The 27,300-nt window shown below is 32.5% G+C and overlaps 1 protein-coding gene across 2 annotated transcripts in view; it reads right to left on the bottom strand.

The window, feature by feature from the left end:
• Positions 1–27,300, bottom strand: part of COL11A1 (collagen type XI alpha 1 chain) — a 237,181-nt gene that overhangs the window by 139,589 nt on the left and 70,292 nt on the right. The window contains exons 6-24 of one of the 2 annotated variants that reach the window (XM_006162840.3): positions 27,038–27,154; positions 26,259–26,351; positions 24,066–24,320; positions 23,200–23,262; positions 20,978–21,019; positions 19,928–19,990; positions 16,467–16,541; positions 15,263–15,346; positions 12,260–12,316; positions 8,523–8,576; positions 7,825–7,878; positions 7,654–7,707; positions 7,445–7,498; positions 6,009–6,062; positions 5,587–5,631; positions 3,897–3,950; positions 3,392–3,436; positions 3,073–3,126; positions 2,172–2,216 (exon numbers count right to left, since the gene is read on the bottom strand). In XM_006162840.3, the coding sequence (XP_006162902.1) occupies positions 2,172–2,216; positions 3,073–3,126; positions 3,392–3,436; positions 3,897–3,950; positions 5,587–5,631; positions 6,009–6,062; positions 7,445–7,498; positions 7,654–7,707; positions 7,825–7,878; positions 8,523–8,576; positions 12,260–12,316; positions 15,263–15,346; positions 16,467–16,541; positions 19,928–19,990; positions 20,978–21,019; positions 23,200–23,262; positions 24,066–24,320; positions 26,259–26,351; positions 27,038–27,154 (1,362 nt within the window). Of the gene's footprint in view, positions 1–2,171; positions 2,217–3,072; positions 3,127–3,391; positions 3,437–3,896; positions 3,951–5,586; positions 5,632–6,008; positions 6,063–7,444; positions 7,499–7,653; positions 7,708–7,824; positions 7,879–8,522; positions 8,577–12,259; positions 12,317–15,262; positions 15,347–16,466; positions 16,542–19,927; positions 19,991–20,977; positions 21,020–23,199; positions 23,263–24,065; positions 24,321–26,258; positions 26,352–26,541; positions 26,695–27,037; positions 27,155–27,300 lie in introns of both variants that reach the window. The other variant, XM_006162841.3, reaches the window with a different exon arrangement.

Raw genomic sequence — 27,300 nt, 5'->3', positions numbered from 1 at the left:
ATATATACACATATATATATTGGATCATTTTAGATCATTTTAAAAGTCATGACCTGTTTTTCTGTCTTTTTCAATGCAAAAATAAGTTAAGACTTTTCTGCTGACCCAAAAGAAATAGTCAATAAACACCTGAAAGAATGCTTAGTATTACTTGTAATTAGGAAAATGCAAATATAAACCCCAAAGAGACATCATCTCCCACCAAGAATGATCATCATCAAGAAGACTTTTAGATCATTTTAAAAGTCATGACCTGTTTTTCTGTCTTTTTCAATGCAAAAATAAGTTAAGACTTTTCTGCTGACCCAAAAGAAATAGTCAATAAACACCTGAAAGAATGCTTAGTATTACTTGTAATTAGGAAAATGCAAATATAAACCCCAAAGAGACATCATCTCCCACCAAGAATGATCATCATCAAGAAGACAGACCATAATAAGTATTGGCAAGAATGTGGAGAAACTAATAACATCATAGAGTGATGATGGAAAGGAGACAATGGTGCAATCGCTTTGAAAAAGGTCTGGAAACTTTACACAATGTTAAACATGTTTATTAAATGACCCAGCAATTCCATTTCTAAGTGTCTACCATAAAGAAATTAAACTTGTCTAAATATACTTGTATGCAACTATTCACAGCACCACTATTTTTAAATTAGAAAAAGTATAAAACACCCATCAACTGCTGAATCAGTAAACAGAATATGGTATTTCCAATTAATAGGCAACAAGAAAGAATAAAATGCTGATACATACTATAGCATGGACAAACCTCAGAAACATTATGCAAAATGAAAGAAGCCAGACATAAAGGGACATATTATATTCATTCATATCATTAAATCCATATATTAAATTCATTCATATGAAAATTCAGAAAAGGCAAATCTAAAAGATAGAAAGCAGATTAGTTGTTGGCTAGGTCTGGAAGTGATAAAAGAGGCTGAAAATTTACACAAAAATTCTTTCTAGAAGAGTATAAATGTTATAAAAATTAGAGTGTGGTACAATTTCATAAATTTATTAGAAATCACTAATTTGTGGATTAAAAATAAATGAATTTTTAAGGTATCTAATTTGTGCCTCAATAAGCTTTAATATCTTTAACTGATATTTTAATAAAAATCAACAAGACGAAGAAAACAAAAAGGTGTTACAGAATGCAAGCTAACAGGTGCGTTGTAACCACACGCTACAGGAAATATTAGGGAATCTGGCCATGAAAAATGGTAGCAATGACAATTTCACAATTTTCCCTTAATGGGGCCTTGCTACAAACACTTTGTTCAAAGCAAAATTAATTATACTTTTTAAACAAGAGAAAGAAATTAAATCATGATAAAAAACTATCACACCAATACAATTCTGATATCAGTATTACCAATAATGTCACATTTGAAAACAACCCAAATGGTAATTTTGAAACTGTATCATTCACATTAATTTTTGTATGTTTGTTTGCTTTGTAAATGATATATTAAGGAGATACTCATACAATTCAAGAATTGCTTAAATTTTGTTAATGAAGATTTGAGCATGTGAACATATGATGACTTGAAAACATACAATTAAAGGTGTTTATCATAATCAGCTTTACTACCAACATCAAATAATGGTTACTTTGGATCATAAGTCAAATGTTTAAAAGTAAACTTGTAATACCTAATAAAAACCCTTCTATATCACACATGCAAATTACTTTTTCATGTAAAGGTTGTTTCACTTTGTAATCTGTAAGTTACTCAGCTCCAGAAGTTACTACTCATGGACTTTTCACGGTCCAAAGACAAGGAGGGAGGAGTGGAAGTAAGCGGGACTGATCACCTATACATATATAATATATATGTGTATTTAAAAAGATGGCACAGCCGAAAGGAATGCAATTCTAGCAGTGTAAGCCCTCAAGCAGCATATTATGATAAACTCCTTTATAAATGTATTGTTTCTATTACTGATACCATAAACTAAATTATATATTATATCTTTTATCTTCAAGTTGAAGAAATAGAATGAATCCTCCTCATATTGTCCTCTCATAGTTTCACTCTAAATTAATTCCTTATGGCTGAGCATTTAGCTATCTTATCACAGAACACAGGTTTTAGACCTGCCTGATGCTGTTAACCCAAACTTTCTATCGGGCATTTCTAGAATAACAGAATAACTTACTTTTTCACCAGGAGGACCAATTGGACCTTGTGGACCAGGAAGACCCTATTTTAAAGAAAGATATTTCATATGTTAAAAATCATATCACAATAATACACTTTTAAATAGTAAATGATTAGTCCTCTATTGCACATGAAATGAGTTATAAGAATTTCGGCTCCCCCAATATAGATAGACAGATAGATAGATAGATAGATAGATAGATAGATAGGGATAGATAGATTGGTCTCTCTACATATTTGGAGCACTAAAGAAGTTTTGCATACTCTACTCTTTCTGCAATAGACTGTGGTGAGATCCTATTCAGAACCCTCCTGCAAGTTTGGCTCTTGGTCCTAGCATTTCGTAAAAGCTGAATGATGACTTGTTTTACTTAAGAAATAAAGGAGCCTCTGTAAATTTGTTCAAAATAGAAAAAGAAAAAAAAAAGGAAGGAAGGGAGAGCAGGAGAAGAAGAGAGAGGGAAGAAGGGAGAAAGAAGGAAGTAGGAGAAAGAAAGGAAGGAAGGAAGGTCTTCCTATATTCACATTTTAAGCAGTGCTTTACACAGAAAATTTTGAGACTGTCAATTTTCTTCTGAAAAAATATTTTTTCCCTTTCATTTTCTGCTACAGGATTCATGCACTCCTGGAGAGAGACAAAGACAAAGACAGAGAGAGAGAGACACGGAAAGTGAAAAATCACCCTCCATGAGAGACGGACAAACCTTAATCCCTCTGCCCTCTTCTCTCAGGATCCTGGGCATGTACACACACATGCCCATTGCTGATTGTCAAGCCGCCAGATCCAGAACTCAAATGCAGAGACAGTCTGATGGGGTCCAGTGCCCTAACCTTCATATCTGCAGTTGGCCCCTCTCTTACCCGTTATCTCAAAGGAACTGCAAATGACTTAGACTTACTTGAGGTCCTGGATTTCCTTGCTGACCTGGAGGTCCTGGCTCCCCTTGGGGACCCTGCCATAAGAAAATGCAGATTTTTTTAACAGGGCTATTACACAGAATAGGTTTTTTATTTTTTTCTTTTCAATTAGAAAATAGCTCCTTAATCAGTTTTTCTCAAAGAGCATCTGGAAAATACTGCAAAATGTTAATGGTAGCAGAAGTTAATATAATTAGCAAAATGTTGTAAGAAATCTTTATTTCAGATTAGGCCACAAAAATGGTTTATTAGTGCTTACATTGTCATGAGAAGCTTTTTTTATGGGTATTTGTTACATACCATGTTCCCTTTTGGTCCTGGGGGGCCATCTATGCCTGCAATGCCCTTCAATGAAGAAGAAAGTAAATAGGTATGATTGTTTAACACTGTGGATGCTAAAATAGAAAATCAAAAAGACCAATCTAACCTCATGACACCCATCAGCCTAAAGTGACTAAAAATTATTTTAGTGTTTAATGGAAATAAGAAAAAGTGCATGACCTATATTCTATGGTCTCATATCCAAGTTCACATTGAGGACAATTTAGCAGCAATCCAAATGCTGGAGATATATCATGAAAACAACAGAATACATAAACCAAAAGGAAAGAAGGGAAAAAAAAAAAAAAAGAAGGGCAGAGGGCATTATTAGTTAAACTGAGCAGCAGCATCGTTAGATCTTAGACACTATAAAAAGGCAGTAAACTCTTGGCTTTCTCCTGAGAACTTTCATGATCTCCCAGCTTTAATGATTTGAGCGACAAGCTTTCCCTAGAAAATCTTGAATCTTTCCAATAATACATACAGGCTGTCCTGAAGGTCCCGGTGTTCCCCTCGGTCCTAGCAAACCTCGTGGACCCTAGGAGGAGATAAACAAGAAAAGCATGTCTTTATAAGAAATCCACCCAAACCTACCTCTTTCTCTGAAGAAATTTTAATGGAACATTTAGAGTAAAAATGAGCACATCTTCCCTTCACGCATGGAAAGCAATGTTCAACGTGCCATTTTTATGTAACAATATTTAGTGTTTATACTGATCCCAAAACCAGAATGGATAACAGTGAATCTTGAGCACACACCCTGTAACTTTGATTCTATACATTTACATATGAATCACTTGGAGAATTTCAAAAATAGGTAATAGTTTAAATAAAGCATGTTTATGTCATGTTCTGATTTGAATGGCAACACTAAAACTGAATCTTATTATTTGATCAGATATACTACACAATTAGAAGAACTCTGATTTTCATTTATTTTACATTGAGGTATATTCTACCTTGAGAAAACATTTGGGGAGGGGAAAAAAATCAACAGATGGATGGATACATGGACATTATAGAGACTCTTAAGTGAGATCTCGTTTCCTTTTCCCCTTCCTCCACCTGCTCACCTTCTTTTCCTTCTTTACAAAGACATTATTTTACTCTCTCTTCTACTTTCTTGAATTTAACAGCTCTATAATGTGGCAAAGTAACTGAAATTAAGAAGCCATTTTATCACCTAGTTCTTTTGTTAACTACCTATGAGTAAGCATCCCCAGTTAAGTCTCCTATATTTGATAGAATAAAATAATATAATCTGGTATAGTTTATCCTAAATACATATTTCTGGAGCAATAGCCAATAAAAGAAAGGAAAGAAGGAAGGATGGAACGTTGGAGGGAAGGAAGGAGGGACGCAGGCAGGCAGGCAGGCAGGTACAAGGAAAGCTACAAAAACTAGGTGGTATTTTTTGGTTGGCAGGATGTTCTATTATAGTGTTTTTTCTCAATTGTCTAAGCTTTTTCTCGGTAACAAAAGGAAATATATCCTACTTTTTTTTTTTTTCACATGACAATTACTTGGTTAGCTTTATTAAGATTGCAATGTTTACCTCATTGTATCATTTCCTTTATATACATAACACCAGTTACTATTCCTCAAAGAGAGGAATATTATTATTTTAAAAGAATTATAAAAAAATAAGTTGCTTACAGCTTCACCTGGAAGACCTCTTGGTCCTATTTCCCATTTTATCACCTAGTTCTTTTGTTAACTACCTATGAGTAAGCATCCCCAGTTAAGTCTCCTATATTTGATAGAATAAAATAATATAATCTGGTATAGTTTATCCTAAATACATATTTCTGGAGCAATAGCCAATAAAAGAAAGGAAAGAAGGAAGGATGGAACGTTGGAGGGAAGGAAGGAGGGACGCAGGCAGGCAGGCAGGCAGGTACAAGGAAAGCTACAAAAACTAGGTGGTATTTTTTGGTTGGCAGGATGTTCTATTATAGTGTTTTTTCTCAATTGTCTAAGCTTTTTCTCGGTAACAAAAGGAAATATATCCTACTTTTTTTTTTTTTCACATGACAATTACTTGGTTAGCTTTATTAAGATTGCAATGTTTACCTCATTGTATCATTTCCTTTATATACATAACACCAGTTACTATTCCTCAAAGAGAGGAATATTATTATTTTAAAAGAATTATAAAAAAATAAGTTGCTTACAGCTTCACCTGGAAGACCTCTTGGTCCTATTTCTCCATCTTCTCCCTGTCATTGGCAAAATGAATGGTAGGACAGTGTCATCAGACAATGTATCACTTCAACAGAAATGTGTTCTCTTACATTTCACTGTTAATATTTCTTAAAGAAATTGAAAGTCTTGGACCAGCCGGTAGCATAGTGGTTAAGGCAGCTGGATTTCACATGGCTAACGGAGTGGTTCAAGTCCCAGCCTCAGCAGCTTGGAAAACAGGCCAGGTGCATGAGTGTGCATACTCAAAATCATGAGAGAATAGAGGAGAAAGGATTGTGGTATGGCCACCTCCCCTGAGGGGCGATTATCACTTTCTCTCTCTCTCTCTCTCTCTCTCTCTCCTAAGCACACTTACCCTATAACAAATTTAAAGGGAAAAACAATCTCGTACCCTCATTCCATCATCACCAGGTGGACCGGGAGGACCTTGGGGACCTCGTTCACCCTGTTAAATGAATACAAATATCATTGAGATTTGAAGCAAGCAAACTGTCTAAAAGTCATTTAGGTAGCCATCCTAATTAAATTGATAGGAACTTTGTCAGGAAAATTTATTCTTTTTTTTTTTTTTGCCTTTCTCAGAATACTTTACAAATAAATCATAAATAAATCATAATAACAACTTTAACCAGCTTTGCCTAACATAATGCTAGAAAAAAAGTTTCCTCAACTTTTAATACAATAAAGGTTTAAATAAATTAATTTTAGGTAGCCATCCTAATTAAATTGATAGGAACTTTGTCAGGAAAATTTATTCTTTTTTTTTTTTTTGCCTTTCTCAGAATACTTTACAAATAAATCATAAATAAATCATAATAACAACTTTAACCAGCTTTGCCTAACATAATGCTAGAAAAAAAGTTTCCTCAACTTTTAATACAATAAAGGTTTAAATAAATTAATATCTAAAATAATTTGCAGTCATTCTATTATCACAAATATTCAGAAAATAATTGTGCAAAAGACTTTAAAATATGGATGTATGTTAGTGATTTTCATTTAAATATTTATAACTTTAAATAATTTATATTAAATAAAGATAACTTATGTGAGGACTAAAGAAATTCTGGATTAGAAAAAAGTCAAATTACGTATTTGTCTGTACATGTGTTAGGCATACACTAGATATTTTGGTAGACATCTATAAGGTTTTTGTTTTCTTTTTCTATTTTTTTCTCTTCTCTAACCCCTACACCTTGTCCTACCTTCATCCTTAACTTCTTATGAAGAAAGATAGGAAAATCCAAAACTGATCTTTTTTTTTTTTTTGAGGGGGTTTTTATAATTTCCCACTAAAAATAACTACTGGATTATATTGCTATTTAGCATGGTAGTTTAAGAATTCTTGGCTCTCAAATTGGACTGAAAGTTTGTATCATCACAAAGAAATAATACAGTGACCAGCATATTACTACACTACTGACAGACTGCTCGTAGGTGTCTTCTTTTGAGTATATTTCCATGGGAAAAAAAAAAACGGTAAGAGGGAAACTGAGGTAATTATTTTAAAATAATACACAAAATTAAGTCTTCACACTTGTTTTTGTGTTAACATATTCTCCTCATACTGAATGCAAATATCTTCCCTGAATCTATATTTGCATAAAAGGAGTTAAATGTTTTAAAAACAATTTAATAATTTACATGGATATCACTTGTGCAATTTTACCTATTTCATCAGGTATCCATTAGCTATAGTAATGTACTACATGGACTCACAAAAATTTAAATTAATTTTCTTCTTCCAATTTCCCAAAGTGTACACATTTTAAAATATTCCATAATGCTTTTATTATCCCTTGATAAAAAGTAAAAGATGAATCTTACCCTGTGGCCTTTGTCACCTGGCAGACCTGGAAGCCCATCAAATCCTCGATCTCCCTGTGAAATCATCATCATTGCATTCTCAGTCTAAATTTGTACTGTAATTTCAATGGGATATATTCTTTCCTATTCAGAAATGTTATTTTAAAATATAAACTTTCTGGGGTGGGCTGAAGATAAGATCTCACTATACACATATACAAGCGCCTGACCTTTGCCCCAGGTTCGCCTGGCATTCCTCTTCCTCCATCAGCACCTGGACGACCCTGATAATGCCAAGAACATGATCAAGTATAAGGGATCCTACTAGCAGGGACTAAAAGAAAGCAAAGCAACTGGTCATGACAAATGTTTTCAAAATACATGATTAAAATAAGCCATACCCTCTTTCCAGGTTTTCCTGTTGGACCAGGGGGACCTTGGACACCTCGTGGACCCTATATCAAAATATCGTAATTAAATCATACTATAGAATACTTTTCAGGGTTTTTTAAATTTTATTCGTGAGCACATGACAGAAAAAGACAGAGACAAAGAGACAGATTCCTTGTCACAATCCATTCCCAGCCTCAACCACCTCTGATCATGAACACATCCATGCCCAGGGGACTCAGGGAGGTCTCGAATGTGAATCAGGGACCTTCCCATGTGGGTCTGCATTTTACAGTTGCATCAGATCCCATCCCCTTTAATAGAAGTCTTGAGAAATGCAATCACATCAAGAGAGATAGTTTTAGAAATTAATATCCTCTTAGCTTTACCTTAATCTTTAACCCAGAAGAAATTATTTTTATACAAATGTTCAGTTGAGGCAGATGACAAGAGAATCTATTTTTCTGAATGGCTTCTTACCAAAAGGTTATATTACTTACTAAGTTTATATAAAGACATGATTATATTTGAAAGAGGTGATGTGGACTTGAAGATAATGTAAATGATTTCTTTACTCATAAAACAGATATCAGATACTTGTATTGGCCTACTTGATAAAGTTAAGAACAAAATAAGGGAAAATATTCAAATTTTTTAAAAATATTTATTTATTTATTTATTTATTTATTTATTTATTTATTTATTTTACCTGAGGACCTGGATCACCACTCTCACCTTTGGCCCCAGCTGAACCAGGTCCTCCCTGTAGAGAAAAAATAAATGCATAGACATTTCACTTACCAATTCCCTAATTTCTTATCCCACCATTTTGACTTGATATAACTATACATTATTCAAAATTTATTTAGTCAAAATAGTATGATACTATTAATACAATAAAATTTTCATACCCTTTCATTGAAGTACATCTTTTCTCAGCACACTGATTGCATTCCAGTTTGTAAGCTATACTTAAAGGGCTAAATTTTACATGTAAAATCACAGGAGCCTATCTCATAAAATCACACGAAGAATTTTTTAATCTGTGCACTATCAGAAGAGTTATGATGATGAAGGCATTATTTATCACTGCATTGCTGAACAGTACTACACCCACACATTCTCTGAGTGGAGTATGTACTTAATCCAATTATATACTAAAGACTCGGCACAACATTAGCACCTTTATACTCAGATACTTTCCAAATTTTGAATTCTATAGCAATAAAATATCAAAAACATATGCCATTGCTTTAATTATAATTGTGAAATAATGTTAAAGCCATTTTCCCCCAGATTGTTTTGTTATTAGTCATAAGAATCAATCTTTATAACAAACATGTTACAAACATTTACCAAATTAAAAAGGTGAAATGAAAACCTGGCACAATAACTGAAAAAAATTAAATCACTTCATAAAGGAGTTGTGAAATTTTAAATACTAAATCATTTATATCTCCAAAAGCTTTAGAACATTTAAAATGAACATAATAATTATAGTTACTTCATGCTGCAAGAGCAAATTTTGTGTTTAGCAAATCTCTGATCTATTTAAATCATCATTCTATTAAATAGAGCAGTGGTTCAAAGTTCAAAAAAGATTTAAATTATGCTGTTGAAAATATTAACTATCTAGAGCCCTCTGGTGGCTCCAAAGTAAAATAACTATTGATATACATCAAGAAATATGGAAAGGTTCAGTTACATGAAAAACTAGAGTAACAACTTTTGAGCTTCTAATTAAGATTTCTTGCAACTACATCTCTGTAAGGGAAAAATTGGTTTTGCATTAAATCAGATTAATAATCACTGAATTGAATGCAAATAAAAAACAGTCAATTTATCTTTAATTGACTGAATTATTTCTTCCGTATATAAGCACTACCTACTCAAGAGATTATAATAACTTTTCCAAAATACTTACTATAAAAATTATCATACAATAATTTACATTAACAGAATATGAAAAAATATTTTTCTAAATTCCTTTAACATTAGATAGATAGACCTTCATTGGTCTGTAAGACAACTCAATAAAATATTTTTTCATTGGAAAAAGGTACATATTTATGTCAAAATATAAATGTTGACTTATTTGGAATCTTGAAGTACAAAATAAGTTTTTAGATTCTAGCAGTAATAGATATCAGAACGATTCTGTTTGATGTTTTTAAAAAAGGATAATAGAAGAGAAAACTGTAAAAGAATATTTTGTCTCTCAGTGCCTACCTTTAATATTCAAGGAAGCTAAAACTTTTCATAACAAAGAGATAACTAGACAAAATTAATTTTTCCTGACTATGGCACTGGGAATCTGTACATGGTCTTCAGTGTTTTCTCTTTGCCCATGTGAAGAAATGGCTGGCCCTTAATGATGGATCAAAACAGGAACAGATGTTGCAATTTGCTCCAGCTGGTTCTGCTCAACATCGCCCTTAACTTCTACAGATTCACTTGCTTGTCAGGATGGTTAAGTAATAAAATTTCTTTTGCTACAGATCCTAGATGGATTATATGTAAATGATATGGCAATGTTTTCCAAACATATTTGGCCAAAAGAATCATGCTGGTGCTGGTGGCATGGTGGTTCATGCTCTGGACTTCCATATGGTCAACAATGGTTTGAATCCTGAACCTGACAGCTTGAAAATCATGCCAGGCGCATGTGTATGTTCCAAAAATCCCAAAAAGAGAATGAAGAGAAGAGATTGCAGCATGACCAAAAACCACTAGGGGGTTATTTTTCACTTTTCCTCTTTCTGTCTCTTTCTAGCAAGTGCACACACCCTATCGCAAAAACATTTTAAGAATAAATAAATAATAAAAAAATAGAATCAACCTATTTCATTCATTAGGAAACAGTTTCCTGATCCCAGTCTTGTACCTGCATCCTGAGAGACTCAAGTTTAGGGCCTCTTAAATTTTTACTTTCAATAAAATACTCAGTATTTTACTCCCAAATTTCATAAAACACTAGCATAGTACTGACTTGCCTCAGTTTTGTAAATTTGAGTCACTAACAAGCAATTAAATATTAACTCTATTTCCTTCTTTGTTGAGTGACATGTAAACTTACATTTTCCTTATTAACTTTTGAAAAATAGAGCAGTAAAAGTATATGACCAACATGAGTATGTTTAGAAATGTGCATGATTTAAATTCTGTAAAAAATATTGTTAGAAAGTATGTACACACGAGCTCATATGATTAAATGTATTTCAAAATACATAAAATGTGAGGCAATTTAAAGACTTAATTAAGGGAAGCATCAGTTTATGGATGACATAATAAATAGATGAAAAAACTACTAGTCATACTAATTGTTCAGTAAAACAAAATAAACAATTAAAACAATAAGTCCTTAATTAAAATTTGAATAAAATAGTTTTGCTATGTCTACTAAGTAGATCATAGTTAAGATTTTAAATTTCAGCATGATATGTTCTACAAATAGGATTATTTCAGTAAAACATATTTAAAGCATGTGAAATCATTTGAAAGAAGTCAATAGGTTTTTTTTTATTAAAGAATTATTTTTTGAACACTATTAGTTTATTTAGTTTCATTTGACCAGAGAGGGACAGAGCAAGAGTGAGAGAGAGAGTAAGAGTGAAAAAGAGAGAGAAAGTGAGAAAGGAAGCTGCCAGGTCCAGAACTCGAACCATGGTCAGCCATGTGGCAGTCCAGTGCCCTTAACCACCTCACCATCTGCCAGCTCCATGTCAGTAGTTTTTTTTATATTGGAAATCAAATAGTTAAAATTACTTATTTCACTAATTCTAAAATTCACAACCATAGTTTGAATCTTAGTGTTCTTTCCTTAATAAAAATATAGTATTCATTTTATTTGTTTTTTTTTTCTTTTTTGTGAATTGCTGCACTACTTAACATTTGGTACATTTTGAAATATTTAAAGACATTTTAGAAAAACTATTTGAAATATCTTAACTTTTTAGTATGCTTACTGGAAAAAATAAAACACCATTATTTGCCAAGACTCTAAAAGAGAAAATAATTTTAGTATCAGAAGCACCTAATGGAATATGGAGGCAACTTGAATTAAGACCAAGTATCTTGCTTGCCTCTGTAATTGTGTTATAATTTCTCTGACCCCAGATATATTTTAATAAAAATTCTGTTTAGTATTAAATTAAGTCTCAAGAATTTAATGCAATTTTTTTAGTGTCATAAATTTTACTCTGGTAAGTTAGTTGTTGGATCCGTGGCTCCTTAAATTTTGTATTTTATTTATATGATTTGAAAACTTGTTATTAACATTTTTTATCAAAATATAATGAGAGATTTCTTAAATGGAAACATATCAAGCATGAATAGTACACATACACCATTTTTACTAGCCAGACAAATAAACAATGCCTTCAGAGGTTGCACAGAGAATGCTAATTTGGAAATTTTAACACACATTTTCTCCTTTGGATAACCTACCACAGGACCTGGTCTTCCAGTTAGACCCATTGGGCCAGGTGGGCCTCTCAGAGCAATCTAGAAAATAAGATATATCAGGTTCAGTAATGCTGTTCTGGAAGAAAACACAGTATTCATTTGCACAAGCAAGAGCTACCGTTAAATAACAAATGATGACACAGGCATAATAGCTACATTCTAGAAAGAGTGCCAGGTTACCACAAGTTGCTGGAAACACAAAAAACTTGAATAAATATGAGACATCTCTACAACTATGTTAATATTTATGTAATCTTGCGCATATAGTTTATAATTTAATCAATAATAAAAGGTAAAGTAGATTTTTTTTTGGGGGGGAGAGGTTTTCGCTATAGGGCACATGCGCTCGCCAGACAGAGAGAGACATAGAGAGACATAGAGACAGAAAGCGAGAAATCCCCCTCCAGGGGGGATGGTCACGCCGCAATCCCTTCTCCTCCATTCTCCTCTCAGGATCTTGGGCACGCATGCACACGCACCCAGCATGAGTTTTAAGCCACCGGGTCGAGGCCGCGAACCGCGGTCGACTAAGTAGGAGTCCAGCGACATAGCCATTACGCTAACTGCTGGTTCCCAAAGGTAAAGTAGATTTTACGGTGAGTCTAACTAGTATCTAATAATTTTCTACTCTCAGATTTACTTCAGAATAATATGTAACCCTTTTAACTTAAATGTATAAGTACGTTTCTCTTTGAATGTAACTTTTAGAGAACAATTTGACAAAATTTGAATAAAAATTTTCTAGCAATATTTTAGGAAATATTATAATAACAAAAGTCAGTACAAAGCAGAAAGTGCCATAATAATACACTTTTTAAAAAATCTCAAATTTATTGCTATAAAGAAAAATATATTTATTTTGTGTGATCACAGGCATAATAAACATAGTATCTATAAACAAAACATGCACTACTGTTACATCACAGGCATAATAAACATAGTATCTATAAACATAATACATGCACTACTGTTACACTAAATAATAGAAAGGTGAAATTTGTGTACTTGAAAGCTGAACATAGAGAGTACAAAAGATAAAAATTTGATAGATGTTTTAAATTAGTATGATGTATTATTTTTGAACATTAAAGTTTAAAAGATGAATATTTAGCTTTCTCAAAAAAGATATAAAAAATAATATCATAATAGAAATAAATGCAAAATCATATCAGACAAGTTCATGAGATGAAAATAGCAGAATCTCTAAAACTCCACTACTGACTCACCATGAGATTTTTGACAATATACTTAATACTTGAGATTAAATATCTGAAAAATTGGAATTATAATGCTTGCTACCTATTTTTCAAGTAGGTTATGAGGACTAATACAAAGAGGAATTCAAAGGCCTCATAAAATATCTAGGTTCAAATAATTACCTTATAATTGTTCAAAATAGTATAATTTATAAGATGAATGAGAGGAATCATTAACAAATTATTTTAAGTATTTTTAGATTTGTATTATACCAAAGCCTAATAAACAAACACTTAATTTTTTCACTATCTTTATACACTATATAAGCAAATGATGCTATCTTTTCATATTAATCGAGTTATGAAATTTGTAAACAAATATTGAGAGTGAAGTACATCATTCATTTAAATTTTTAAATATTTTATACACATATAAATTTATGACGGTAAATAAAAAATGATCACAGAAATGATTTATATAAAGAAGTAGTTAACCTTTTACTAACTTAAATCCTTTATTCCTTCTTCCTTAAAAAGAAACTAATTATATGAATGAAAGTAAGATGTGACATCCAAGTGTTTTCTGGTACATTCTTTTTATTTTCTTAGGTATAATTGCAAAAAAAGCTAATTAAAAAAAACATAAATTTGGAGCCAGCAAATGGCATAGTTTTTACATTGCTGTACTCCCACATGACCAACTGTGGTTCAAGTCCCAGACACTATGACTTGAAAATCATTCTGGGTGCATGTGCATGTGTGCCCAAGATCCTAAGAGGAACACCTAAGATCCCAGGAGGAGAATGAAAGAGAAAGGACTGCTGCATGGATAACTCCCCAGGGAGGTGATTTCTCACTTTCTCTCTGTTTTTGTTTCTTTCACTCACTCCTACAAGTGCATGCAACAAATGGCAAGCCTCTAAAAGAAATAAATAAATAAAATTTAAAAATATGTAACATACACTTTTGGTCTATATATACAGATCATATATATAGATGTGTCAATATTAGCAGGATTTTATAAAAATATTTTAGATTATACAGGACCGACAGTTGGCGTAATGTCTATGTCAATGGACTCCCATGTAATCGACCATGGTTTGAGTCCCAGACCCGGTGACTTAAACTCACTCCAGGCACATGTGTGTGCGTGCCCAAGATCCTGAGAGGAGAATGTAAGAGAAGGGATCGCGGCATGGCCATCCCCTGGAGGAGTGATTTCTCGCTTTCTATCTCTCTGTATCTCTCTGTCTTTCTGGAGAGTGCACGTGCCCAATGGCAAAAAACTCAAAAAAAAAAAAAAGTTTAGATTATAAAAATTAGACTTTAAAATACATATTTAAAGTTTCCTTTTTCTAAGAAATGTAATATTCTGTATTATCTGATATATTTCAAAAAATCCAGAAGATTAAGAGAAACAAATTTATTTCAATTTTATTCTTTTAACTGTATCCAGCAATTATTGACCTATGCCTTAGCTTGATAAAATTGATTTTGAATAAATAAAAATATCAGTTGCAAATCCATCAGTACTCTTTCAAAGGAAAAAAATAGAGATTGTGTATGTTATGGTGAGAGACTGCCAGAATTACAAATGGCAATATTGCAGGAGTCAGCTATATAGTTGTAATACTCAATTATTAAATATGACTATAAAATATTTTTAGTGTATTTCCAACTAAGTTCAATATACTAGTCAGAAAGAAATATCCTATTCATGATGGTTGCATCTTTTAAATACACATATACACACATATTAGATGTTTAAGCAGCTTCTAGTCTTTCTTACCCGAGCCTGCTGGAGAATGGCCTGAGCTTGAGCTTCCTGAGCAGAGATGGCTGGTCCTTTGGAACTATCACCACCATAACGAAACTAGGAAGACCACGTAAAGTTCAAAATTAGCCTTTGTCAGATAAGTTGAATTAGGTGCATGGATCACTAAATAAAAACCACTTATTTAAAATGATGGTGGTTTACAAAAGTCCACAGTAACTTCGTAATGAGTTGTAAGAACTAGATTTTTATTTTCATAATTCTCCTACTTCTCAGAGAAGTTTTCTATACCCCATTTTACCATTTGTAGAAGAAGAGAGTAGAATTTCTTTCCAATTGTAAATTCTGTTAGCTCAGAAATTATGGAGTAAACCGTCATGGAGTTCTTACGTGCACAAATGCTACACACATTCTTCATTCATTTGTAAAAAACCCAAGTGTACTTAAGTAATGGTTATAGATCAATCTCTATTTTGTTGATTAAAAACTGTGAGATATCCATGAACACAGAAGAAATTTTCTTTAAGATATATTGAGTTGGGAAAGTCATAACACATTTTACATAGAAAAACACAGAAAAATATGTTATGACTTTCCTGATAACCTAATGTGTGTATTTATTTCATATACTCAGTCATAAGTAATTATATTAGGAAACTAATCTTTCCTAATATTCCTTCATAAAATTTTAAAGCACGCTTTTAATATTAATTTAAAATGCATCATGAATCTATTTTTACTCTAATTATTTCTTGAAACTATGTCTATAATATTTAAACTAATAAATAAAATACTGTTTGTTTTAATCCAGAGCACTAGGACAATAAAAGCTTTACAAAGGAATCTTATGACAAAGAAAGACATTTATCAGTAATGAATAATGACACATAGATATATCTTCTTTAAAAGTTTCAACTATAGGTCATATGAAATACAGGTTAATAATTCAGCCTGGGATAAACCATGAATTGGAGATCGTGAAGAAAAATTGTGTGACTGAAACTGAATCAAATAATGAAACCTTGGCTCTAAGGCAGAAATTATTATTCACCAGAATTTTGTAAAATTTTCTTAATTTACACAAGCTTCTTAATTTCAGGTATCTCTGCCTTATAGAATGGTTTTCAGGTGACTGCCCTGTGATATAGTTAAACAATAATTTTCAGAAACAAAATGACTAATACAAATGAATTTTAATAACAATAACAATACAACATACCGGTAACATTAACATGGTACCAGGAGGACCCGGAAGACCATCAGCCCCTGGTAAGCCAGGACGTCCTGGGGGACCCTAGGAAAAGCAAATGAAATAATAAAAATAAACAAATGAGGAAATAATAAAATTTATTATGAGTAGAATAACCTATAATAAGTCTACATTATCTAATTTGCATTTAGCTCTTCCACCTTGATTAATCTTTCAATAACTATACCTAGAAAAGGTTGTTTTTCATTGCACTACTTTGAGATAATTTTAATGCTGCTAGGTTATTAATTAATAATTCAATTAAATTGTGAATTTTGCTCGAAGTCTATTTGCATATTCAAACTGTGTAAAATGAAGAATGTATATATTTTGGAGGGCTGCTGTGTGAAAAAAACATGTGTTTCAAGTTTGACTCTTAAAGTTAAAGGTTAAATTTCAATAAATAACAAGTGATTTATTCAAAATTAAATTGAAGATATATTTAAGTACTCATTAAAAGATTCTTAAATATTATCTATTTAATAGATTACTTAATAGAAATCTTATGTATTGATCTTGTAGATGCTTAAAATATCTATTCTTAAGATAGATATTAATTTATAAAGACTGCTTAATTTCAAGTATCTCTGCTTTATGGGATGGTTTTTTTAGTTGATTTCCCTGTGATATGGTTCAACAGTATTTTTCAGAAATGAGATGAAATCAAAAACAAGGTACTGTTTCTTACGATAGATACTGGGTTCTCAGTATGCAAAAACTTTTTGTATGCAAAAACGCATCATGACGTTCCAATAACCCGATATTTTATTAAGAAAAATAATCACTGATCTTAATATGTTAAAACTAACATATCAATATTAAACATAGTGCCAGCTTGGTGATCCAGTGGTAATGTGGTAGTCATACAAAGCTGGATTCAGGGTCCAGCAAACAGTGCGGTGGTTAAGGCTCTGGATTCCCACGTGGCCAACCATGGTTCGAGTCCTGGACCTGACGACCTAAAACCATGCCAAGCGGGTATGCATGCATGCCCCAAATCCCAGGAGGAGAATGATGGATAAGAGATTGTGACATGGCTGTCCCCCCAGGGGATGATTTCTCACTTTCCTTTACACTTTATCTGTGCACTCTTGTAAAATCTTGGTGGGGTTGGGGGGAGACTGGATCCACAGGGAAGCTCACAGGTTCAGCTCCCTGGTCAACTTGTAAATGATGGGCACACACACCCATGATCCTGCTGGCTAGAAAGGTTGAGAAGAGATCATGGCACAAGACCCTGTTGAGGGACTGTGTCCTCTCTCTCTCTCCCTTCTTCTCTCTCTTTCTCAAAAGAAACAAATGAACTATAAAAGACATAATCATTCATTTATTTTGACTACTGTTGAAATACACTCATTTGAGACCTATTTCTATGCAGTCAAATCAAGCTTCATGGGGGAAATTCTTAAAATGAACAAATAACTAGATATAAGAAGTACAACTCCAACCATGTACTCTAAATAAAAATAAATGCAGTACTTTTCAAATGTTAATTTTGTATTAAAACTTGACTCTTAGAAAGAGTTAACATTAACTCTAGACTACTAAGTATTTACTTCAATTAAAATGTTATTTAGGGCCAGCCAATGGCATAATTCTAAATAGTATCCTAAAGCTGAGGTGGGGGTATCTGGATCTCACATGGCAGACTTCCTGGTTTATTTCCTAGACTCAGAGTCTTTAAAAACATGCTGGGCATTAAATTCCATATTTTTCTACTTTCTCCCAAATGCCAGAGTCTTGTCATTCTGTATGGCTGAGCAGTATTCCATAGTGTATATGTGCCACGCTTTTCAATCCATTCAATCTGCTCTCTAACATTTGATCTGATTTCATGTCAGTTGTGAATAATGTAACAATAAACAATAAATGTGGATGTGCAAATGTTTTTCCTGCCGAGTATATCCTTTAGGTAGATACCTAGGAGTGGAACTGCTGGATTGTATGGTGGTTCTATTTGCAGATTTTGAAAAACCTCATATTGTTCTCCACAGTGGGGACACAAACAAACAAAACACTGGACACATATGTGTGTATCCCCAAATCCTGAAAGGACAGGGAAATGGAGAAGGGATTTCATGTGACCTTTCCCCATGGAGATGTTTTTTTCACTCTCTCTCCCCCAACCCATCCAGTGAGTGCACCCCCTCTGGGAAAATTTAAAACACAGAAAAATACTGTTTAAGGGGTTGTCTACAAGCTTTAAAGAATTTAAAAAGCAAGTTCAAATGACAGCTTCTATACACAAATCACTATTTTAAATCTTAACAAATCTAGCTTGATGGTATAATTTCTCTTTGATAAAATATTTCCTAAATTTGATATATAATTTATATAACTGTATTGTAAAGGCATAGTGCCAAGAGATGAATTTATAACCAGAAATAGGATTTGAAGGTCAAAAAATTAGAGAATTCAAAAAGTCATGAAAATGTGAAACAATTTTAAAATAAGAAAATATTAACTGAGTGACTTATTACAAAACAATATCTGCATTTCACTGTATGTGTGTGGTTATGTAAGCACACAATGTTAGAAAAACTAATGTTTGCATGACACACATCTGGCCTCTAACATTAAATAGCTCTCATTCAGACCAGGATTTCTGAAATATTTTAAAATAATTATTCATTAAGTTTGAATTAAAGAGATATTGCTTTCTCTAAGTTGTAAATATGTAAAACATGTAAGTCATTTGCATCTTTGATCCACCATTTTTTTTAAAAAGCAAACAAGTACATAAGAAAGCACACATTTATTGGCCTCAAAATGATGAGAAAAAAAGTGGTTTTACAAAGTAAGAAGATTTTGGAAAGACTGAATATAAGTGATTTATTTCATTATGTAACCCAGGCTTGCTTATTTATTTATTTATTCATTGATTTACTTATGGTTTTTGTCAAGGGCAAGTGTGCTTGCTGGAGAGACAGAGAGAGAGAGAGAAAGTAAAAGTGAGAAATCACTCCCCAGGAGGATGGCCACACTGCCATCCCTTCTCCATTCTCTTCTTGGGATTTGGGGCACACACACACACACACACACACACACACCCAGCACGATTTTCATAATGCCAGGTTCGGGACTCTAACCACAGCCCAGTATCTGAGAATCCAGTATCTTAACCTCCACGCCATGTGTTGACCCCATAAGTTCAGGTTTATTAAATCATTCTATCATCATCCAATTATATACCTATGAGAATACCTGAAATGTATGCCTGGAATTCAATTTTGAAGAACTCAATCTAATGTGAGGGATTCATATTAATCTGAAAATAATGTTTTAAAAATTTTAAATTTCATGCCAACTTGAACTCATATGCTTTTCACTCCACCCTTCCTCCCACCAGGATGACATGTAAAACTTGTACAATATATTTTAATTGTTTCAGTCTGTTACAAGCCTTTGTAATGGGAAGTCTCTTCACTTACCCTATCGCCAGGGTCACCAGGAGGCCCTGAGGGTCCTTGAAGACCTGGAGGACCCATCAGACCCTAGAGAGAAGCAAGTCATGATTTGAGTCAGCGTCCTAATCTCATTAGTATTCAGGAGAAATCATCTTACTCAAATCAAAGAAGATCTCATTTATGTTTCAAAAATATACACGTGTCTCCCAAACAATTGCCCTATTTATCTTGCTATGAAAAGAGATCATATAGGAACCACTCTGTAGCTAGTAAACTGTTCCTCTATGAAGCTGCTCTTAGGGTGGAGGCAAGCATTCCAAAGACAAACAGGAAAGGAGAGCATGCCAACGTAAAGTTCCGGAGGTAGAAGCTGGTTCTCAGTTCTTCCTGAAGAAATGGTATACTCATAAAATCAGACCTCAAAAATGTGATTGCAAACTTGAACAAAAGCAGAAATCATTTTGCTTGGAGACGTTTTTATATTTTTTTATGAGCAAAAGTATTTAAAATTTATCAGTATCATATTCAGACTACAAAGATTAAATTAATTTCACAAAATCTTATTGCAAGGTCTGAGCAGTACAACCACCTGAGAATAAAGATACACTGAATAGCATCTGTCTTATCAGGAACCCACAATGGAATCTGATAATTACTCTGTGCCAACAGCACAGATAAGGCTGCTACTGTGTATCTAGAATTCTCAATTACATCTGTGGAGATATAACTATATCTCTCTAATAAAAAATAAGGATGATTTTTCTTTGTTTTCATAATTTGTAGATTGAAAGATAAAAATGAGGTTAGAAGATTCAGAGATATTTAAATAAACAAAATATTTAAAACACTTTAATTCTAGTGCATTCAAAAGGACATCCCTTGGATAGCCAAATCGAAGGCAGCTCCAGAACTCAGTTTCTCTGAACAAATATTTGCCTCTATAATTCGATATTGAATTAGTCCAAAATATTGAAAACTCATAATGTAATAGAAATTATATATATATGTATATATATATGTATGTATGTATGTAACTTTTTAAAAGACAAAATTAATCTTAAAATATTTCCATACCGCAGGTCCTGCTGGCCCTGGTGGTCCTTCAACAAGCATACCCTATAATTAAAAAAAAAGATAGAAAATCTTTGCCAGAGAAATTAACCTCTAACTGTTAACTGTTACTATAAGAAAGTACTGCATCACTGTTTTTACAAGGTAAATTGTCTATTCTAACTACATAAGATCAAGTACAAACTTTTTTGAAATGAGGAAGGAAAAAATTAAAATATGATAGCCTTAATCTTTGACCTTAGGGAGTGTGTGAACAAACTGAAGAGGAAGTAAATATTCAAATAAATAACAATATAAAGGAGAATAGGCTCAGCGCTCCCAAGAAAGATATTGACAAAACAGTAAACCAACTTTTCCCAGCACTCACAAAGGCACAAAGTAGGAACCCAATATTTGTGAATCAATAAGTAAGTAGAAATGGAGGCAAACATGAAATGAGCTCTTAAATGAGTTCTTAAATAGGCAAGAGAATAGTGGGCCATTTCCAAGATAAGAAACCAGTTTTAAACAGTTCATAATTCTATTGTAGCTCAGTACCGTTAAATGTTGTAATGTCATCCAAAAACCTGGTTCTAAATCTTGGTAACAAGTACCATTTCTTTCAGAAACAAATTTTTTTCAAGCCCTTGGTGGGTATATGGCGTGATTTGGAGCAATGGAGTAGATGACCAACAAGGTCCTTAAAGTTGTATTTTTTTCTTGTTATCTTTTTTCTCTCTTTTAATTTTTATGTACTTGCAAATTCTTAAATGGTTTTCATGGCCTTAAGCAAAAGCTGAAAATACCACCTTTAGTTCTAATGCATTAGTTTTCTCAAGTTGCTGATTAAGGTACGTGTTCTAGTTTGAATGTGTACCCCAAAGTTCATGTGTTGAAAACTTCATCCCCAGCACAATAGACTGAGAGGCAGGGCCTTTAGTAGATGATTAGGTCATAAAGGGTCTGCCCTCAGCAATGGATTAATGCTGTTATGGCAAAAATGGGTCTGTTATAAAAGTGAGTTAGACCCCTTTTTCTCTCTGTCTCTTTATCTCTTTTTCTCATATGCATACATGTCTCTTGCCATGTGTCATCGTCCACCATGTTATGGTGCAACAAAAAGCCATCATCGGATACATGTCCATGATCTGGGACTTCCCAGCTACCAGAACTACTAGTCAAATAGACTCCTAATGGTCATAAACTACCCAGTATATGGTCTTCTGTCACAGTAGCACAAAGCAAATTAAGACAGAGAATGATAGTAAAATTGCTTCCTAGTAAGAAGAAAATGTTATTTACCAAGATCATGAATGGTAATAATATTGATATAAATATTTTGAAAATCACTTTTGGTATGAACTAAAGCCTTTTTATAGAAAAATTAATTTTTAGAAAAATTTTTAGACTAAGCCATTTTGAAGTTTGAATACAAAAGAAATAAGTATTTCTATAAATAACATATTTCTAATAATATCAAGTCATAGAAATCACAGGGGGAAAAAAAAATCACTGGACTGAAAACTAGAAGACCGAAAGTCCTATAATATCTCAATGATCAAACAGTCAAACCTTAAGAGAGGTACTGAAACCCATTAGATCTCAAGTTCCCGAGCTGTAAAATGAGAGAATTAGGCAAGACAGGCTTCAGCTATACTAGTCACTCCTTATCCCAAGAGGGATACAGTTGAAGATCCTCAATGGATGCTCAAACCACAATAGCACCAAACTCTATGTGGACTATAACTTTGACTATGCATACATAACTATGAAAAGTTTAATTTAAAAAAAAAAAGTTTAATTTATAAATTAGGTACAGTAAGAGATTAACAATAGTAATTATTGTTATATATTATAGAGCAATTATCAAAATACACTGCAATAAATGATAAGAGTGTTATCTCTCTCTTCCTTTCTCTTGAAATACATTACTGTACTGTGTCCACCAGTTATTGGACCATGGTTGACTATGGATAAACTGAAACCATAGAAAGAAAAACTTCAGATAAGGATGTGCTACTGTACTTGTAAATTCTGAAATTCAATCTCTGTATTATTTTGGTTTACTAGAATTCCCCCCAAAGGCAGAGTCTTACTAATACTTTTTGTGGCAAATTGTAAGCATTTGGTCAACAGGATTTTCAATGGTAACACTTGAACATACATAATAATTTATAGTGATGATGACTTACACTATCAATTAAATAACTGTGCCAACCTTTAAAATGTACTAGAGCAATACTTACAGGTTCGACCACTGCAGGTTCTCCTTTCTGTCCTTTTTCTCCATATGCACCATGACCATGTATCTGTTGAGTAAAAGATTCAAATCAGCCTAAATATCTTTAAGTAAGACAATTTCAATGAAAGTAATTTAATCATCTACATGTACTTAATGTAATCTGTTACAATGTAAAGAGAAACCTACTAAAGCTTTAAATAATGAATTAAAAAGAAAAACATGTAAGTATTAATACTGAATCTTAAAACATAAACGAACAATTGCTTTTTAAAAACATAAACAAAAAAAAAAAAGACCAGCAGATGGCTTAGTGGTTAATGTACTGGACTCCCATAAGGCCAACCATGGTTCAAATCCTAGACCTGGTGGTTTGCTTCCTCACTTTCTCTTTCTCTCTGTCTCTCTCTGGTGCGAGCCTGTGCCCTACAGCAAATTAAAAAATAATAAGAAGAAATAAAATTAAATAAATAATTATTTAAAAATATATACAAAGACAAAGACATATGGTAACTTCAATCATTATTCCAAGGCAATAAGAAAATCACATCAAATTAAATTTAACAAAATAATGAAAGGTCAGAGATTAACTTATCAATCAGAAAAATAACTTTATTTTACTCTTATTAGTGACAAAAAATTTTGAAATCATATTTCAAGATTATACTTTCAAATTAAGACTATAGTAGTATGAGATGCCACTGCTGAAGATTCCCATGTTGAAGATTCTATCAATATGTGCTAGTAATAAGTATTCATAATTTATAGAAAATCTCAATGATCTGTACTTCAAACCTGAAACGACATTAAAGTGAACATGAAAATATCCTCAAAATAAGACATACAAGAATACAGAGCGTAATATCAACTTACGCTTGTTTCTGTGAAATCAGTTTCTGCTGGTACACCTGGACCAAATTCCTCATTAGGGGGGCTTGTTGGTTTATCTTCATATTCTTTATATTCATAAAAATCATATTCGCCTAAATCTCCATCTACCGGAAGGTCAGAGTCCCTGCCGTCTATGCCTTTGTTTTCATACAGTGTATCCTCTGAATTTTTCCTCTGGGAATCATAATCCTCTCCAGTTAGATATTCTTCAGTAAATACTTCTTCAACTGGATTTGGCTATTAATTTAAGTTGCAAGGAATTGGAGAACATGAAGTTTAGTGTTAGTAAAGCAAGGAGAGCATTTGCAATTATACCTTGATGGCATGTGTTTGGAGCGATTTTATTACTACTCAAGCAAATCTGAAGGCCTGGAAGAGTAGCCTTTCAGTATCATTGAAAGAAATATATTTGTACATTGGTATGTACAAAAACATTGCTTTCAAAGCACTTTTCCCAATCAACTGCAAATATGCACATGGAATCAACATGTGCATTTGCTTGTTTCATTGAAAAAAATGTTAGTTTGATATTTATAGTTTTAAGATTTGAACTATAAAATATGCAAATAGTTAAAGCTTTGCTTAATTTTCAAATCTCACAGAACATCAAAATGAAATTCAATGCTTACAGGGATTAGTTAAGTAAATTTGATTCTTAATCCCATAAATAAATTGACCCCAATATAAACTGAGATTTACCATTGCAATGATTACGCAGAGAATCTCGCATATAAGTAAGTAGCATTACACCAGAGTTCTTTTTAAAACAAATAAATTAGAATACTAGAAATCTAAGATAATGAAATAGAAAATGTCACTGAAAAATCTCAGAAAGAGTACAGAATAAAGATTAACTGAAAAGTAACATTTAAATCATTAAAACTTTCTGAGAAAAAGGAAATAAACCTGGCATCATTTTATTTTCCTTATAAATAATTCCCCATTAGCCAAATAAATTTGAATCATATTTATTATGTGATTTGGGGCCTTATGATGATTCTGATGAGGCTCAAATGAAATAATTTATTCTGCTACTTTTAAATTTCATTTTTAAGTAACTTGTTCTCTATGATGTAGTGAATATAGATGATAGAGTAATATTGAGAAAATAAGCATTGCACAAAATTGTGTAAATAAAAATATATGGATAAATGATTAATTTAACAATTGTTAACTAAAATACAATGTCCAATAATTACAATATTTTTAGACTCTTAGATAAGGAGAATACACTGTCTACAAATGTTATATATTATCCAAGGTCAGAATGGTATTATGTTCATGGCTCTGAACCAAAAAGCTGAATGAATTTGAGAGTAAGTAAAGAAACTCCTTCAGTTAATACTTATTTTTAGAAAATAATTAATAGATTAAACATTTTTATCATTCTAAATCATGTGTTTGCACATAAATCACTACTGAGTTTATTTTTCTCATTATATTACATTTTATATAGATTTTCTAATAACTAAATTACTCATATATTTCCTATACTCATTTTCTGATAAAATTGTAAAGAACTGTATATTAAATATTCATCAAAGTTAAATTGAATTAGATACTAATTTCTTTTTATGATCAGCATAGCATGTGAAATGTGAAATTCAAGAAGATTCATTTTTTCCTACATGTTACTTAAATATTTTTATGTAAAATAAGAAAGTTTAGGATATAGTATTCTTACAATAATTAACATTATAATCTTAAGTTTATAAATTAGTTATTAAAATCTACTAAAACTAAATTTTCTAAAAAATGTTTGCTGTCATAAAAAATGCACAGTTGGTTAGATGAAATACAATTCTAATTGTATCAGCTAATGATACAATTTTGACTTTAAAGGATTCTTCTCACAGAAGGATCATGTTGTGAATACCCTTTGTCACAACATATCAAAAGGCTTTCTCAATCCCAGAAGCAATTGAGTGATAGCAGCCAATTCAGTCTGATTAGCTAGCATTTGCATGAAGCAAAGTCATGCAAAACCTGAATTGACACTGATTTCAAACTATCTGTTTTAGGAATAGCGAACCAATGCTACTGTTTCTCTTACCTTAGTAAAAATAAAAACCTCAATATGTTCAGAGATTATTTATTCTTCCAAAGTAACGTATTATTATAGCACATTTTAAAAGCTTGGACCGTGACTTAATACTGTCTATGTGTATTTTTTACCTCATTTGATCCAGATACACGCCTGGGAGTTTCTGTCTGGTAACTTTCCATTGTTCCATAGTTGTATTCTTGAAAATCATCAACAATATTTGCCTAATCATAAATCGAAAAGAAAAGCTATTACTAAGCATGCAAATGAATCCCCAAAATATGGAAATCAAGGTTTAATTGGTGATAGTATTAGCCAAATGAGTATTTATCTAGTTGGGTTAAGACTATAGCTCATTCATCAGAGATCTTCCAGCTTATCTCGGATAGATCTTGATTGCTTTTTCTTTGCTACCTTGACCCCTAGTTTGGCTTTTGCTGCTGCTTGGTAACTTTTCTTCTTCTTGGATGCAAATTTTTCAGATTTGGGGGGTGTAAACTTTTTGGACTTTTCCTTTGACTTAGTGGCCATTGTCTTCATCTTCTTTTTGAAATGGGGTTTCTTTTTCTGTAAAACGTGGTGAAAGATGGAATGGAAAACATAAATAAAGTGAGAAAGGAAAAAAAAAAAAGGATGGATGAAAGAAGGAGAAGCAGGATAACAATGGGCATCACCCAACATAAATAAAGTGAGAAAGGAAAAAAAAAAGGATGGATGAAAGAAGGAGAAACAGGATAACAATGGGCATCACCACTCAGGAGAGTTACTGCCAAATAAAAATCACAGTTATTGGTTCACAGAAGTAAGGTGAATGAAATGTTTATTGTAAGTCTGAGGAACAGTCAACACAAGGAACCACAGGATGACGAACAGCAGGACACCACACACAAAGGCGCTTCTTTGTTTTTACCTCTGTTGGTGCTACTGTCTCCTCAGCTACAGTGGGTGTCTCTGTTACACTTTCAGCCTCTTTATATTCTGCTTCCCCATACTCATAGTCATACTCGATTATATCCTCAGGCGCATACTACATTGCAAAGGAAAAAATACCAGGCAATTCTGTTAGTTGTGAGTAATATTAACAAACTGGGAATCATCCTCTTAACTTTTACGTACAGTAAATGCTAAGAGACAAGAAAATATTGTTATTGAAAAGTTATTTTGCATTACACA

The sequence above is a fragment of the Tupaia chinensis genome, unplaced genomic scaffold (genome assembly GCF_000334495.1).
Source record: "Tupaia chinensis unplaced genomic scaffold, TupChi_1.0 Scaffold140874_1, whole genome shotgun sequence".
In the NCBI taxonomy this organism is placed as follows: Eukaryota; Metazoa; Chordata; class Mammalia; order Scandentia; family Tupaiidae; genus Tupaia; species Tupaia belangeri.
This window is presented reverse-complemented; position numbering and strand designations above follow the sequence as displayed.